Source organism: Camelus bactrianus, chromosome 30, assembly GCF_048773025.1.
Source record: "Camelus bactrianus isolate YW-2024 breed Bactrian camel chromosome 30, ASM4877302v1, whole genome shotgun sequence".
Classification (NCBI taxonomy): domain Eukaryota; kingdom Metazoa; phylum Chordata; class Mammalia; order Artiodactyla; family Camelidae; genus Camelus; species Camelus bactrianus.
In genome coordinates, this window is record NC_133568.1 from 17,768,877 (window position 1) to 17,783,712 (window position 14,836).

At 45.9% G+C, this 14,836-nt stretch overlaps 1 protein-coding gene across 1 annotated transcript in view; it reads left to right on the top strand.

Annotated features, from left to right (window-relative positions):
* Window positions 1-14,836, top strand: part of LOC105073995 (O-acyltransferase like protein) — a gene marked incomplete at its 5' end in the record, with an annotated part of 63,338 nt that overhangs the window by 37,419 nt on the left and 11,083 nt on the right. The window contains 3 exons of the mRNA XM_074355264.1: window positions 2,142-2,243; window positions 5,122-5,287; window positions 6,772-6,851. Coding sequence (XP_074211365.1) covers window positions 2,142-2,243; window positions 5,122-5,287; window positions 6,772-6,851 — 348 coding nt within the window. The remainder of the gene's footprint in view (window positions 1-2,141; window positions 2,244-5,121; window positions 5,288-6,771; window positions 6,852-14,836) is intronic.

The window sequence follows — 14,836 nt, forward strand, 5'->3', positions numbered from 1 at the left end:
TGAGAGACCAAGACACATTTTCCTCTTTATTCCTACTTGCTTCTGTCCCTCATTGCCAGTCTCAGTGACTGTGTTGTTTTTCATTTCTCCCATCAATTTCCATTTTATTTCTTTAGAAAGTGCACATATTCTTTTAAGTCCAATTTTTATCTGAACAATGGAAATATTACTAAACGTGAGAGTAGTATTGCCCTTGTGCTGAGAGCTTAAAATCTTTTACCTCCTACAATTCTCACAATAAACCTATAAAGCCGGAGCCAATATCAGGCCCATTTTTACAGATGAGAAAGTTGATGTTTGGAGATGAAAAACCTTGCCCAAGTCCCCCCAGTTAGAAAAGTTAGAATCAGAACTGGAATGTAAGGTTTGTTTCATGCCAAAACCATGTCTGAAAACTGTGTCACGAATATATTTACACAGTAAGACCAGAGACCTCTGATCATCACTGGGGATGGTTTGGGAACCTGTTTCCACCTCTCAGGCTAACTCCAGACATCTCTGTTGCAGGGTTTTATTCTCTCCCAGCCTGTCTACATCCCTGGGTCTGCTTAGCCTCTTGGAACTAGTTCTCTTGCTTGGAGCCTGTTTTCCTGCGAGCCTTTCTCTTTGTCCTGTCTTTGTGAACTTCAGATGGTGCCCACACACAGAGCGAGACCCTGATTCATTCTTTCCGGAGATTAAGGGGAGGCTGGAATCAGAATTGGCTGCCCTACTTCCACAACTCAGCGCTCTCTTTTACCTGTCTCTGTAAATTCTGTTCCTATTACAATGAATCCAACGTGCTGTGTTTCAAAAGAAACTCTTGCTGGCAGGGAATAAAGACATTCTCCAACCCTCCCTCACCCCTTCCAAGTCCCGCCCAACACACGTAAGCCTTCTTTTGCAGTGGGAAATACATTTGTTCCTTAGCGAAACACCCGCAAGGGTCATTGGTATAAATGTCAAAAGGTTGGGAAACTAAAAAGGTACAGACTTCCAGTTATAAGACAAATGAGCACTAGTGCTAGAGATGTAATGTACAGCATGACACGCATAATGAACACTGCTGTACATTATACACAAACGTTGTTAAGAGAGTAAATCCTAAGTGTTCTCACCACGTGGAAAAAATTCTTTTCTATTTGTTTAATTTTGTATCTATATGAGATAATGAGTGTTCACTAAATTTATTGCGATTATCACTTCGTGAGTATGTAAATCAAATCATTATGCCGTACACCTTAAACTTATCCAGTGCTGTCAGTCAGTTATATCTCAATAAAACTGGGGTGGTGGAGGAAGGTTGGGAAACTCCCTCATAAACTTGCTGATCATCAAGTTATAACCTAAAGGCACAGCCTCATAGATGAACATTCTGGGTAATGAATGCGTCATCAGGATATGTTGTTTAAGAATTCAGAGTGGGATCTTGGGCAGCCCACTTAGTGTTTGAGTCTCAATTTCCCAGTTAAGTGGGCAGGAATGGTAATAGCTTCCTCTTCACCTAACGGGGCTGTTGATTCATCCACTTGATCATTCACTCAACATTTATTGCACAGTGGTTTGGTACAGCAGGAGAGGAAAAGCAGAACCGTTAGTGAAAGAGCTTTGAAAACGAGGTGATACGGCAGACACAGAAGGCCTTGAGGTTGCTATTTCAAAAGACCACGTGGTAGTCAATAGTGTCAATTACCAAACATTTCTGGCTCTCCTCTCTCCGGGCTCTTGGTAAGGTTCCACTTCCTGGCGCCATTGAGGCTGGATGCGCCTCGTCACTTGGTTTGACCAACAAGTGGTACTTGGTCTTGCGATTATGCCAAGAGCGTTAAACATGTCACTTCTGGGCTAGAGCATTTACTTGCTGGTTTGAGGCACCTCCAGAACTCTCTTGTCCTATGTCCTCTGCCATGGTCACTGCTGAGCTATCAGATAGTGGCTGCTCCTTCAGCCCAGCTCCCATAGCAGGGAAGATGCTGAGATCAAAGCGACTGACAGTGAGCACGTACCACGAGCAAGAAAAAACTATTATTGTTTTAGGTCTTGAAGATGTTTTGTTACTGCAGCATGACTTACTGTATCTTGATAGAGACAACCAAATTAACCAACCCATGAACTGTATCATTGATAAATCATTCCTGTGACTATTTTTCTCTTTCCCTCAGTGGCTGGTTAAGTGCAAGATCATTTTTAAAGATGTGTCAGGATTCAGACGGAGGAATAACCCCTAAAGTCATACTCAGATACTTTCTCAGCCGCCTTATGAGGTAGGTTATTTATATGCTTTCTCAGTTCATTATTGCTGTGTAATAATTTATCACTTTCTGGTCTTTAACTTTCTTTTGAACAAATTTTCGAAGAAAAATAAACAGAGAGAAATCGTTGTCTTCCTTAAAGACAGTTGGCTCTTGCCAGTTTAATGGCTTTTGCCAATGGAGGATATCAGTTTTCATGGTATTTGTCCTAATAGAATTTGAACTATATTAAACCAGCAAAAACATCCTTATTCCTCAGCTGATGGGCAGCCGATTTCAATAAACGTACAGTCAGATTCCCATGGAATCTATGTTCAACAGAATTTGTATAGCTCCTGTAAATTAATAGTAATTGGATCCTGTAAATAAGAGACTAGTGGAAATGATAAAAAATAGAATAAGATACAACCAGGAGAGGGGCTGGTTGAAGCTTGGGACAACAGTCGTTCTGCTGATAAGTAGGCAGAAAGGATGATGGTTTTTACAAATGTGTGGTTGGTTGGAGCAGAAAGAAATAAAATATTGGGACAGAATATGGAACCAGTGGGATAGCAGAGTGGCAGTGATGTAATGAGATGGAAGAAGTTTAGAAGATACAGAAACTTCAATGCATATAACCCAAACTCTCCATTTAAGTACTTTCTAAATTTTAGTGAGAGCCTGGCTCTCACTATTTAAGGTCCATGGCTCTCTTGTTACCCTGCGCTGTCACAAAATAGGAAAGAGAGTGTTGAAACATTCTTCTGGGCTCTTCAAATGGACTGGGTAAGATCTGACTCTAGTCTGCCTGGGCTTGCTTTCTGGCTCAATCCTTTATCAGCTGTGTGACCTGGAGTAAGTGTCTCAACCTTTCTGTGCTTGAGTTTTCTCATCTCAAAAATGAAGAGAAAAATGGCTCTCACTTTACTGGACCCTTGTGAGAATTGAATGATAACGTGTGCACAGAACTTAGAAAAATGTAACACGTAGTAAGCCCTCAATAAATATAAGCTATCACCATTTCTGTTGTTATTTATACCTTTTAACTTTTCCTGATAAGAGGTTAAGAATGAAGGAATAGAACTTTATTGATTTCTTTTCACTATATCCTTTGTGGTTTCTTCCAAGCTCTATTATATCTAGTCCTTGTGCTGAACGCTTGACAGAATGCTTATTCTTTCAATATATTTGGGTATGTGGCACTGGATTGAGCAGCCCATCCTGGCCCTTGGTCTCTTGGAGGAGAGGGAGTGGCATTCAGATCAAGGGTTCTTAGTGATCAATGCTAAGATGAATTATTAGGGGTTGAGGCGCGGGCTCCAACGGCATGGTGGGTTCTGCCTGGGAAACTTGCTTCAGAAGAAAACTCCTGGAGCTAGAGATTGAAGTGCAACCAGCAACCACACTTCACATTCCTTCCCTTGTAGCTCCCAGGGCGTGGCCCACCCAGCGACCTCCACCCACCCCACTGGCCCCAGTGCAGAGGCTGCATTGGGCTAGACGCTGCCTGTACCCTGCTCCCTCCTGAGAGCATCTGACCCACACTCTGGTTCAGAGGGGAGCAGGCGGCTGCCTTATTCTCCCCAGGGAGAAAGAGGTGACAGATGGTGGGATGGGAGGCCAGGGAGGTGAGAGCCAGAGGCTTGTGGGAGCAGCTGCAAAGCATCGTGGTCAGATGGCTCATCTGGCAGGACCCAGGACCCAGGCAGGGCTCTGTGGCTGTTGCCTGAGCTGATCTGAGAAGCTGCATCTTGGCACAGTTGGGCCGCTCAGTAATTTCAGCCCTGTTCCTGGGTACCCACCACTCTCCCATCTACCCCATGCTCTCGATGAAGAATGTTATCATTGTGAGGAGGATAGGAAGCCTAGTGCAGACCAGGGGTGGGGTGCTGACTGACACCTCTGCTGGGGGTTACACCTCCAGCTGTCCTGCCCTTCCCAGGCCCTGACACCGCTTCTGAGATGTTCACAGGTGCTGCTGGCCAAGTGCTCTACCCGTTGAACTACCCTGGATTTTCAAATGTGTTCTTTAAAAAAACAGGGCTCTGATCGCAGCCCACCTAGAATCCACGCCAGAATTGCGTGTGCCTCCCAGACACAACGTCACAACGTCACTTCTAAGCTCTAGACCCATGCTGTCCAACAGGCAGCCACCAGGCACCGGCAGAGCAGCGAGACGTGCTGCAAATGTGACATACGTGCACAAGGAAGAAGAATATAAAATTGCTCAATAATTTTTTAGACTGGTCACCTACTGAAATGATAACATTTTTGGATAGATTGGGCTAATTAAAATGAATTGTACCTGTGACTTTTAAAAATGTGGCTACTAGAACGAGTTAACTAGGTGGCCGATGTGGCTGGAATTACATTCTATTCAACAGCTCTGGTTAGACACCTAGTGTCTTATTCATCATCCCTGTAGCTGCTTCCAATCCTGCTTGGAAGGAGGTAGTGCATGAAAGAAGGAAGAAATAAAATGAGGAAGAGGGGAGAGGAGAAGAAGGAGAAAGGAAAGCTCTTTTCAGCTGGGGAGGCCTGGACCAGCGTCAGATCTCAGTACTACTGTATGGTTGGGCCATCTCGGGCAAGTGACTCAGTTTCATCTTTGGTGAAATCGTTACCTGGACATAGGACTAGTTCGAGGTTTAGAAAGCTCCCAGCACAGTGGCCGACATCCATGACTTGCTCAATGAATAAAAGTATTTTTGCATCAGCAGCATCTGCACCAGCAGATGGCAGGTGCTCAAGAAAAGCTTCTGGACCCACGAGTGTATGAAGGTTTGAGGTGTGGGTGGGGAGGTGGTGCCCCACCCAGTACAATCTGTTTCGGTTCCATCTTATCCCACCAAAGGGACCAGATGGAACCACCACGGAGAGTTACCCTCTCTCGCCCGCTCTTCCCTGCCAGGCTGCAGCCTCTTCACCTGTATTCGGTGTGCTTGCTGGTTGGGCTGTTCCCCCTGGTGCCCTGGGGACCTGTCTGGGAAGTGCCTAAGTTCCACCTGGAGAACTGCCGACAAGCCTGGTGGACGAATCTGCTGTTGCTAAACAACTTCCTGTCGGTCCAGAAGGCGGTGAGTTCAGGTTGTTGGCTGTGGCAGGGCGGAGGGGCGCGATCCGGTGTCTCACTCCACACGGGTTGGGGAACTTTCCAAGGGTCAGCCTGAGTCTGGTCCCATTTCTTCTGGCATATTCTCTAGAGTAATAGTGATGCTGCAGGAAGGAGGACTGAGGGCAGGCAGACCGGCCTCCGGGGATGGGGTGGGAGCTGGCACGGGAGCTGGCGCACCAGCCCCAGCAGGGGGGTTGCTGTGAAAGCAGAGGGGGCGCAGGGGGGAGGTTTGGGAGGGGCCATCCGTCTAAGTGCCTGTCCCCGCTCCCTCACGGTTCCTGTTCCCATCCACACTGCCCCAGCGAGAGGGACACTTTCTTCACCTCCATCCGGGGAGCCTATAATGGGATGGAACATGGTACCACACCCTCCCCAGAATGAATTCTATCCCGCATCAAGCCAGATGTGACAGAACATCATGTGGTTACTGGTCATGGCTTCCCCAAAGCCCTCATTTCCTCCTAATGAACTTGGAGCAAATGGAAGTAAAAGAGCTATAATTATAAACTGTGTCACTGATTTTTGCATATGGCTTGAAAGCAAAGCTGAAAAGAAAATCACTGAAGTGTGTCTGCATAACTGCTCACCAACTAGGCGGCTACCTTTTGTTCACAAGTGCGCACCAGCTTCGACGGGACGTACATCCCCACCTAACTGCCTTCAGGTGGACCCACGTCTGTGGCAGGGGCCCAGGGACGAGAGGCTGGGCTGTTTCCCCAGAGGCAGACTAGCTTGGGCCATAAGTGGGACAAGGAAAGCTGTCACTTCTGTTGGACAAGTCTGGGCACCCTGGGACTGAGGCGGTGGGAAGGGAATCCCTGCACCTTTTACCTCTGAAGCACTGGAGAGAATTGCCTGACAGTGAATGAGTTAGAAATACAGGTAACTGCCTCATTTCCCATAAGCACGGACAGCCTGGGAACCGTTGTGGCTTTGGCCAGACACTCTCATGTCAATCATGCGTGGGAACTCTGGGGTTCCCCATGAAAGCTCGTCTGCAGCCGGCCTCCACTCTGAACCAGCACATTCTCTCTACCTGGAGCTGGGGGAAGGCACGGAGAACATCACCCTAACTCCAGCCACACCGTCAGGATAACGATTCCTTACATCTGTGACACTTGATGGAATTTAGTTCCCACCACTGTTCTAGGAGATTAAAAACAAACCAACCAACAAAATACAATAGCTAAACAGGCGAGGAAAGTTGTCTGAATTTCCACTTTGTAAAATGATAATAAACCTACTCCCCAGGCTTGTTATAAGGATTAGCTGAGCTGAGGTATGTAAGTATCTACACCTCCAAATTCCTCTCTCTTCCCTTGGAAATCCCCCTGCCCTCCTGCCGGCTGAATTCTTCCTCCTGGTCCAGGAAGGTGAGTCAATGTGGGTGGAGCAGAGCTGGCAAATGAAGGAGAGAAGTAACCCCTCTCCCCTCTCTCTTGCCAGTGCAATGGCTGGACGTGGTACCTTGCCAATGACTTCCAGCTCCATCTCACCACACCGGTGATCGTCTTCATCCACAGAAAGTAAGTCTAATGGAACAAGTGTTTCTCCCCATGTGGCCTCTTTCATAAAACTCTTAGAGCGGCTCTGGTTCTGGGCAAAGCAGCTTTTACAATTTAGGCAACAAACTTCGGGAGAGTGTGGACACTGAATCCTCCACCGTTTACTTCTTCCATGTTCTCCTCCAATCCTTGTGTTGTTGCAGTTATAATCAGCGTGTCTGTCATATCCAGTCTCTGCTTTTTCCATTTAGCGGCTCTTAAAAACATTTCCGCATATGGACATGACCTGCGTACTTGTCAGTTTTAGGATTTATATACCATTTTGTATGGTTGGGCACCTAGATTGTTTCCAATTTTTCATGATTATAAATGGCACCTCAACAAATGTCTTTGAACACACTCCTTTTTCCTCTTACGCATTTATTTCCTTGGGGACCTATTTCCAAGTGGAATTACTAGTCAAATGATAGGAACAGTTTCATGGTGCTGGTTTCGCATTGGGAGATTAACTCTTCGGAAAGAGTGAAGTTATTTACATACAGCCCCAGGCAATACATCAGGGTGGCTGCCTCACATTGGATATTCATCACCTTAATTTTTGTTAGTTTGAGGAAAGCTCTAAGGCCTCAGTAACTCACAGGGAGACATGGTTTGTGGATTATCCATGCCATATTGAAAAGATTTATTCACATTCAATTTAAGAAACATTGGAAAATATTAGGAAGGAAAAAAGGGAAAAACCATCACCCTAAACCCACTTCCTCACTTAAGAGGTGAAGTCACTGTCAGTGTTTTGGTGTTTATCCTTCTGATCTTTGCTGCATGGGCTTTTAGACATGAAAGAAGATCTACAGTATTTGTGCAGCATCAGAATAGTTTTATGACATCACCATTTTCCTATATTATTTTGTAAGTAAACAGTTTTAATGTCTGTATAACATTCCATTCTGTGAATGAACCAGAGTTTATTTATACCTTCCCTACAGTTAAATACTTGGATTATTTCAAATTTTATGCTTTTATAAATAAAAGTCTTATAAACATTTTTCTGGTAACCATTTGTCTCCAACTCTGATGCTTCTAGAATGCATATCCATAAGGAGAATTACTGAGTCAAAGGGCATGAATGTCTCTTGAGCTCTTGAAATATAATGACAAGTTGTTTTCCTTAAATGCATCAATATTCGGTCCTCTGGCCATGTAATTACACCATTGCCAATATGGACTATTAATTTAAAAAATGCAAACCTTGTTAAGATCTGTAAGAAAACATTCATTTTTCACACCTAACTTGTAAGCCTTTGATTACTACAAGTGGAGCTGAATTCCAGTTGTGTGTTGATCAGCTCTGTTTCAAGATTACCTGTTAATGCCCTTTGCAAGGAGGCATTTAAATCACAGGCTGATGTTGCCCATTCCAGCCACATGCAAATACTCAAGCATCCTGAGCCAAGAAAATGCATCCTAATTTTAATGTAATCTTAAGAACTGAACGATTTTTAAAAGAGCAGATCCATCTTTTCCCCATGCATCTCTTAAGCACATGAAGCTTTCTAACTTCAAATGTAAAAGCATTTCTGACTGATCACTTAAAAAGATTATTCCATGGCTTCCAGTAGGCACTGATGCAGTGAGTCTGAGTCAGAAAATGTGGGTTCAAATCATGGCTGATAAATTGCCAGTTTGGGGACCCAGAGTAAGTTGCTGGACTCTCACCTCTGTTTATTTATGAGATGGAGATGATAACACTTCACATCAGGGTTGGGGGAAAAAGCAAGATCACACACACAGGAACTAGGACAGTGCCCGCTTGTCAGTAACATGAGACCACTGGTTAATTCAGTTACCTGTCCACTGAGATTCCATGTAATTGCCATTGTCCCCAGTCACCAACCCCAAGCAGTGACAGCCCCTTGCCCCTCCCAGTATCTGCAGGGACTGAGGGAAGGGTGGCTGGATAACCCTCTAGACCCATTCCTGGGGTGGCCCTCTCACTATCTTCTCTGCACCATCCCTGTTCCACAAAGGGTCCCCTGGTCTGTACAACCAGCCTCCTTTCTTAACTTCCTCTCTCAGCACCCTTTCTAGAAGGTCCTGGCATGGAGCAGATTTTAACAAAGGCTTCCAAGTGAAGGTTTTTTATTCTCTTTTGCTCAGTGTACCCCTTCTCACACACTCCCTGCACCCCCTTCTCAATTCCACTCCTCCGAGGCGGGTGGGGGATGTGGAGACCACGCACAGTACTGGGGAGGGTACCTATACCTGTGCGCATCCTGTGCAGGGAGGGGTGCTGCCCAAGTTCCCCCTACCCAATCTCCCGAACCAAAAGCATCCTCATCTCATGTCTTATTTTCTCAGAAGTAGGGTAGCGGGCTTGGGAGTGCCATCTCTGACAGCATAACAGAGCTGATAATAGCAAATGAGACTGACTATGGAAGTAAGATCTGATAATCACATTGCTATTTATTTTGGGAATGAAGATTGAAAAAAAAAAGCTCTGAACATCCTCTCATAGAAAGACCTATTCATACTCACATTGTCGCAAGATGAAACTGTTACCAAACGCAAGTTGTGTGCCTGACACACTATCGTTTACCAAACGATACCGAAACATCAGTTTGAAGCAGAGAAAGGTTTATTGAAGGGCTGAGCAAGGAGAATGTGTAGCTCGTGCCCCCAAAACCCCGAACTACCCAAAGGATTTCAGCTGAGTGTTTTTAAAGGCCAGCGAGGGCGGGGCATCCCAGGGTCTGTGATCAGCTGTGCACAATTCTGATTAGTTGATGGTGATCAGTCCTTAAGCATCAGAAGCTCTGGGTCGAATAGTTAATTTCTTCCATTTGGTGGTGGTTTTAAGCATCTGAACAACTCAGGAAATCTGCATGAGGTACTATTATCTGGGTGCTTCAGGGGGCAGCTACAGCAGAGGATATGGAGGAGGGTCCTGTCCCAGGAAAGCCCCATAGGGTCCTGCTCGGTTAGAACTCCCCCCTTTTCTTTGATGCTCCTCGATCTTGAGAATAGGTGTTGGACAAGAAGGGGTATCATATTTTGGACAGAGAGGTTGATCATAAACCCAGCAGAGGAACTTGGTTTCAATCTCCGATCCTGTTTCATCCCTCCCCTAAATCTTTCAGGGAATGGAGTGGTGACCACTCTGGCTACTTCCTGCTGAAATGGGGCATAGTCCCACCTCAGTGGACACAGAGTTGTAAATATTCCTGAGTTCCAAGTCCTTGTATGATTAAGATCTCATTCCCTGAGGAATTCAGGGGAATAAGCCTGAAAACCAGTCTGGACCTGGCACTTTGAGGGAGACTTGTAGTCAGAAAACCAGCTGTCTACTTTTATCTGAGTAGGTTTTAACTTTTGATGTGGTATTAACACATGCATAACAAGGGCTATTGGCTGCTACATGTCTCCTTTTTTCTGCTGACATCTGATCTAAAGCAATTTTATTGTCTAGAAATTTAATTGTTACTGATCTAAAGCAATTTTATAGTCTAAAAATTTAATAGTTACAAGAAGAGATCTTGAGGTCATAAGGTTGCAGCTGCCATCTGCCAGCAGACACTGCTCTGAGAATGGCTGGGGCTGTCCTGTGTATGACACAGCTCGAGAATTCAAGTTCTCAACAATACAGGAGAGTGTCTGAAATCATGTCCACAGTGGCCATGTAGTTGTATCTTGGATGTCTGAACCACATCTACTCCATTTTGACTTTTAAATGCACCCCTCCTTAAGGCCAAAGCAGGTGTACATGTGCATTTAGCAGCAGACTTAAAGCAAGCATTGTTACACATCATGAGTAGTTATATTCTGTGACAACTCCACTAGACAATTCTCTTTTTATCCTAATCACTGGGGGCAGTATTGATAGGGAGACAAACATTTGGTAAACAGTTCAATTAAAAAACATAGACTAGAAGCCAGTAATATTTTAGACAAAACCAAAAAACTACACATTTAAATTAGAATCCTCAACTCTTAAAAATCTTAATTTCTAGTCACAACCACAAAGTGAGCAATTATGAACTTTTTTCCATTAGCATTTTGTAGATCAGCAAGCATAAAGATGAATAATAATTTCTCAAAACATGCTTTTTATAGAAAATACCTCAGTGTGGCACCAAAAATATTTAATAATGGTCATAAACACCTTTCGTTTCTCTGTAAAGGGAAGCCAATATTCAGTAAATAATGTTTCAGTGTCTCATTTTGTTTGGGAATCACCTAGGTTTTCAATAAACTTCCATCATTTAACTTAATTTAGCACAACTTTAAAATTTTACATTACCAAATACCTGGAGAGATCATTTTTAAGTAGACATTTAAAAAACATAATTATTTCTCAAAGATTCACCCAAAAGCTCTTCTCATTTGCATTTAATTTACTCATAAGAATTTCATCATATCAAATTAATTCTTTTTCTGCAGACAAACTCTGCGCAGAAATAACAAACTTATTGGACCTAGGTTTACTGAAGGTCAATAAAAGACATGTCTATTGATTATACCAACAAGCCTATAGGCTAGCTTTAATATCAGATTTTAATTTAATATTGAATTTTTACATAAAAACAGACAGAACCAGAGATCTCAGTTTTTCTGCGTGAGTTTAAAAAAACCTTTTCTTTCCCTTGAGAGCCCAGGTAGATCATTTACATCTCAAAAGCAGGAAGAGAAGTGCAAATTCCTCCTCATTGCTTATATAAAATCCAGCTATTTTCAGGGATTTTTTTTCTCCCCAGTTCCCAAATATCCACTTTAGTTTAAAGAAATAATACTAGTAGACAATAATATATATTATTCACTCACTCTCATTCACATGCCTCTGTTTCAGCAAAACCAGGAAGAGAGAACAGCATTTGGACTCAGGTACCAAGACACTCACACACACACCTGACCAAGATAAAAGCCAAGGTAACTGCAAAAGGCCCACTTTGATATAATACAGCCATCAGGGGCCACTGTTCTCCAGATCTCAGGGAGTACTGAGGCCACACAATGTCACAATAAAAAAAATTTTCTTTTCATTTATAGGAGCATAGCTAAAGGTCTCCCAGTTTTGCAAAAATACCCCAGGGAACTGTAAGATGGAACAAAGCTCTGAACACCCCACAATAATTGTTCACGGCTAGTGTTGTCAAATATCAAGCAAATAAATGGAATGCACAAGGGTCTCTCAGGATCCCAGTTCCTTAGCCCGAGAAGGGGAGATTGCCAGCCAATGCCCTGTGAGTCCAAGAGGAGAGAACCCAGCCAAGGCCCCATCAGACGAGGCTGAATGAAAGACCAAGGCTAGAAAAGGAAAACCCAACCAGCGCTCCGCCGCCTCAAGGATGTCTCAGCCAGGCAGTGCAGGCGCTGACACACACACGTAACAGACACGGTCCCACAAACAAAAGATCAGATGAGCTGTCATCGAAAAACTCCACTTCCACTCCCAGACAGAGGCCTCCAAACAGACCGGCCCAGCTCGTGACAGAGAACACACCCAGAGTGTCTCGCGGGAGCCCAGAGCGGCTCCTTCCCAGAGGGAACGAGCCTACAAGGAGTGGGGAGAATTCCCAGCCTGCGCGAGCTGGAGCCACTCACCCCTAAGCAGACATGGACCGCAGCTCCCGAGGTTTCTGGGAAACTTCGAAACAGCCTCATCCCAGCAGGTGGCCAGGGCCTATCAGGGACAGTGCCCCCCAGTTCCCTGGAGCAAAGTGAGCTCTGGCAGCTGCTGGGACCCAGGCAAGGGGCTGCCCCCAGCCAGGGTTGACCTGCCACAGACACAAACTCCTAGGTTTTGCCAATATTATTACTGAAACTTGTGTCTGCCACACCGTGAGGCCAAACAACACTGAAACGTAAGAGTTTAGAGCAGAGAAAGTTTTATTGCCAAGCCAAGCTAGCCACGAGAACGGGTGGCTCGTGCCCCCAAACCCCTGAACTCCCTGAAGGGTTTCAGCTGAGCATTTTTAAAGGCCAGTTGAGGGAAGGGCGGCCCAGGGCCTGCGATCAGCTGTGCACAATTCTGACTGGCACCTAAGGATTGGTCTCCATCAACCAGAAGTCCGGGGGCCACATCCATCTGAAAAACTCAGGAAATCTGCATGAGGTTCTATTATCTGGGTACTTCAGGGAGGAGCTACAGCCAAGGATACAGGGGAGGGGTCTGTCCCAGGAAGACCCCGCAGGGTCCTGCTCGGTTACACAACCACTGAAAGTGGCAGGAATTGGGAATTCCTGTGATTGTCTCCGCTCACCCCATCATGGAATCAGACAAGGAAGGTCAAAAGTAGACGAAGGTTGCTTTGGATGCTGAGCAAGGCCTTCCCCACCCTCAAGCCCCTTAAAGGGGGTGGGGTGATTACTCAGGCACTCCTGCCCCTGATCCCTGCTGCTGCCAGGGGAGGGACTCCCCAGCAGGAGCTGAGACTGTGCTCTGGCCATGGGGGCCCCGCTAGGTCGAACTCACACTCCTGCAAGACAGTTGGGGGGGTGGTGGTGGGAGCTGGGCCCAGCAGAGCTGAGTCTGGCCAGTTCTCTGGGGTGGCGGCCACAGGCCTCGGCTCTGTGATGGGCTCTGGAGACGTGGCAAGTGCCTGCAGGTACAGGTGGGCAGCTGAGAGGCTCGGCCGGCCTGGCAGCCTGGGCGGAAGAGAAAAGGCAAGTCTCTACTTGCTCCCCCTGAGGGAGGGATTGGCGGCAGAATGCTCTGAGTGCTGGTCCGGGGACTTAGTGACATAAGGGCAAGAGAAATCCCGCGGGGAGTCCTGGCCAGGATGCTGGGGCTGAGAGAGTTTTCAAGGCCGCCTGAGGCTTTTTCAGACCAGAGGGGACACTCTGCTATTCCTTCCTTCTCTTGGGCTGTGGCCCCCAAACAGGCCTTTCTGAGGGACCAATACTCTTGAGAGAATGGGGGCCATGGTCAGTGCTTGAAGCTCTCGGCCTTTCTCAATCCCACTGTCCTGGGAGCCATTCCCCCAAAGAGCCAGCAAGGAAAAACCGCTAACCTGAATTTGCCAAGAAACAGCTTAGCCCCAGGCCACCTGTGCTGTGGTCAATGGTCTTGATTAGTGACTCAAGGGCTCTGGAGGACAAAGGACCAACAGGAATGAAGGCGGGACCTGTGTCTCTGTCTTCCTTTCTGCTTGTTTTGGTACCTCTGTGTATTAGTGCTCAGGCTGCCTTGACTGGGTGGCTTAAACACCAGAAATGTATTTATTCAGGGTTCTGGAAGTTAGAAGTCTAAGATCGAGGTATTGGCAGGGTTGATTTCTTCCTCTGTCCTCGGCTTGTAGACAGCCGTCTTCTCCCTGTCTTCCCTCGGTGGGTGTCTGTGTCCTTATCTCCTCTCCTGACAAGGACACTAGCCACATTGGATTAGGACCCACCCCCACGACCTCATTTCAACTTAGTTATCTCTTTAAGGACCCTGCTCCAAACCGAATCACATTCTGAGGTCCTGGGGGGTTAGGACTTGGGGGACACAATCTAGCCCATAATAGCCTATATTCGGAAGCTTTTATTAGACTCTTTGTAGCCACGGTAGCTAGTGGAGGCTTGCCCGACTCCTAAGAGGTGCCAGTTTGGGCTCCAGTCCCCCAGGGAGTTAAACAAGTATTTACTTGGGTGGATGTGGGTTTTTCTTGGATGGCCTGACTGGCTGGTTTACCACCCACCTAGGACAATGAGTTCTCAGTACCTCCCCACTCTAGACCTGTGGGAACCTACTTGAGTGTCCTTGTAACTGAGGCATCCTGGCCCCAGCGTCATCATCTTTCCTAGAGACTGTCACGGAAGGTAGATTGCAATTCCTCAGCTAAAAACAGGCACTACCCAAGCTTGTGGCCATGCTACTACGTTTAGTCTCTAAATGGAAAGAGGTATAAAAGGTAGGGCTTTTTTTTTCCTTTCAGAGACCACACTCACACAGAATGCCAGTAGTTCAAGGATGACTGAACTAGAGGGTCTGGCCAAAGGCTTGGTAAACTTACTGCATTGTTACCAAC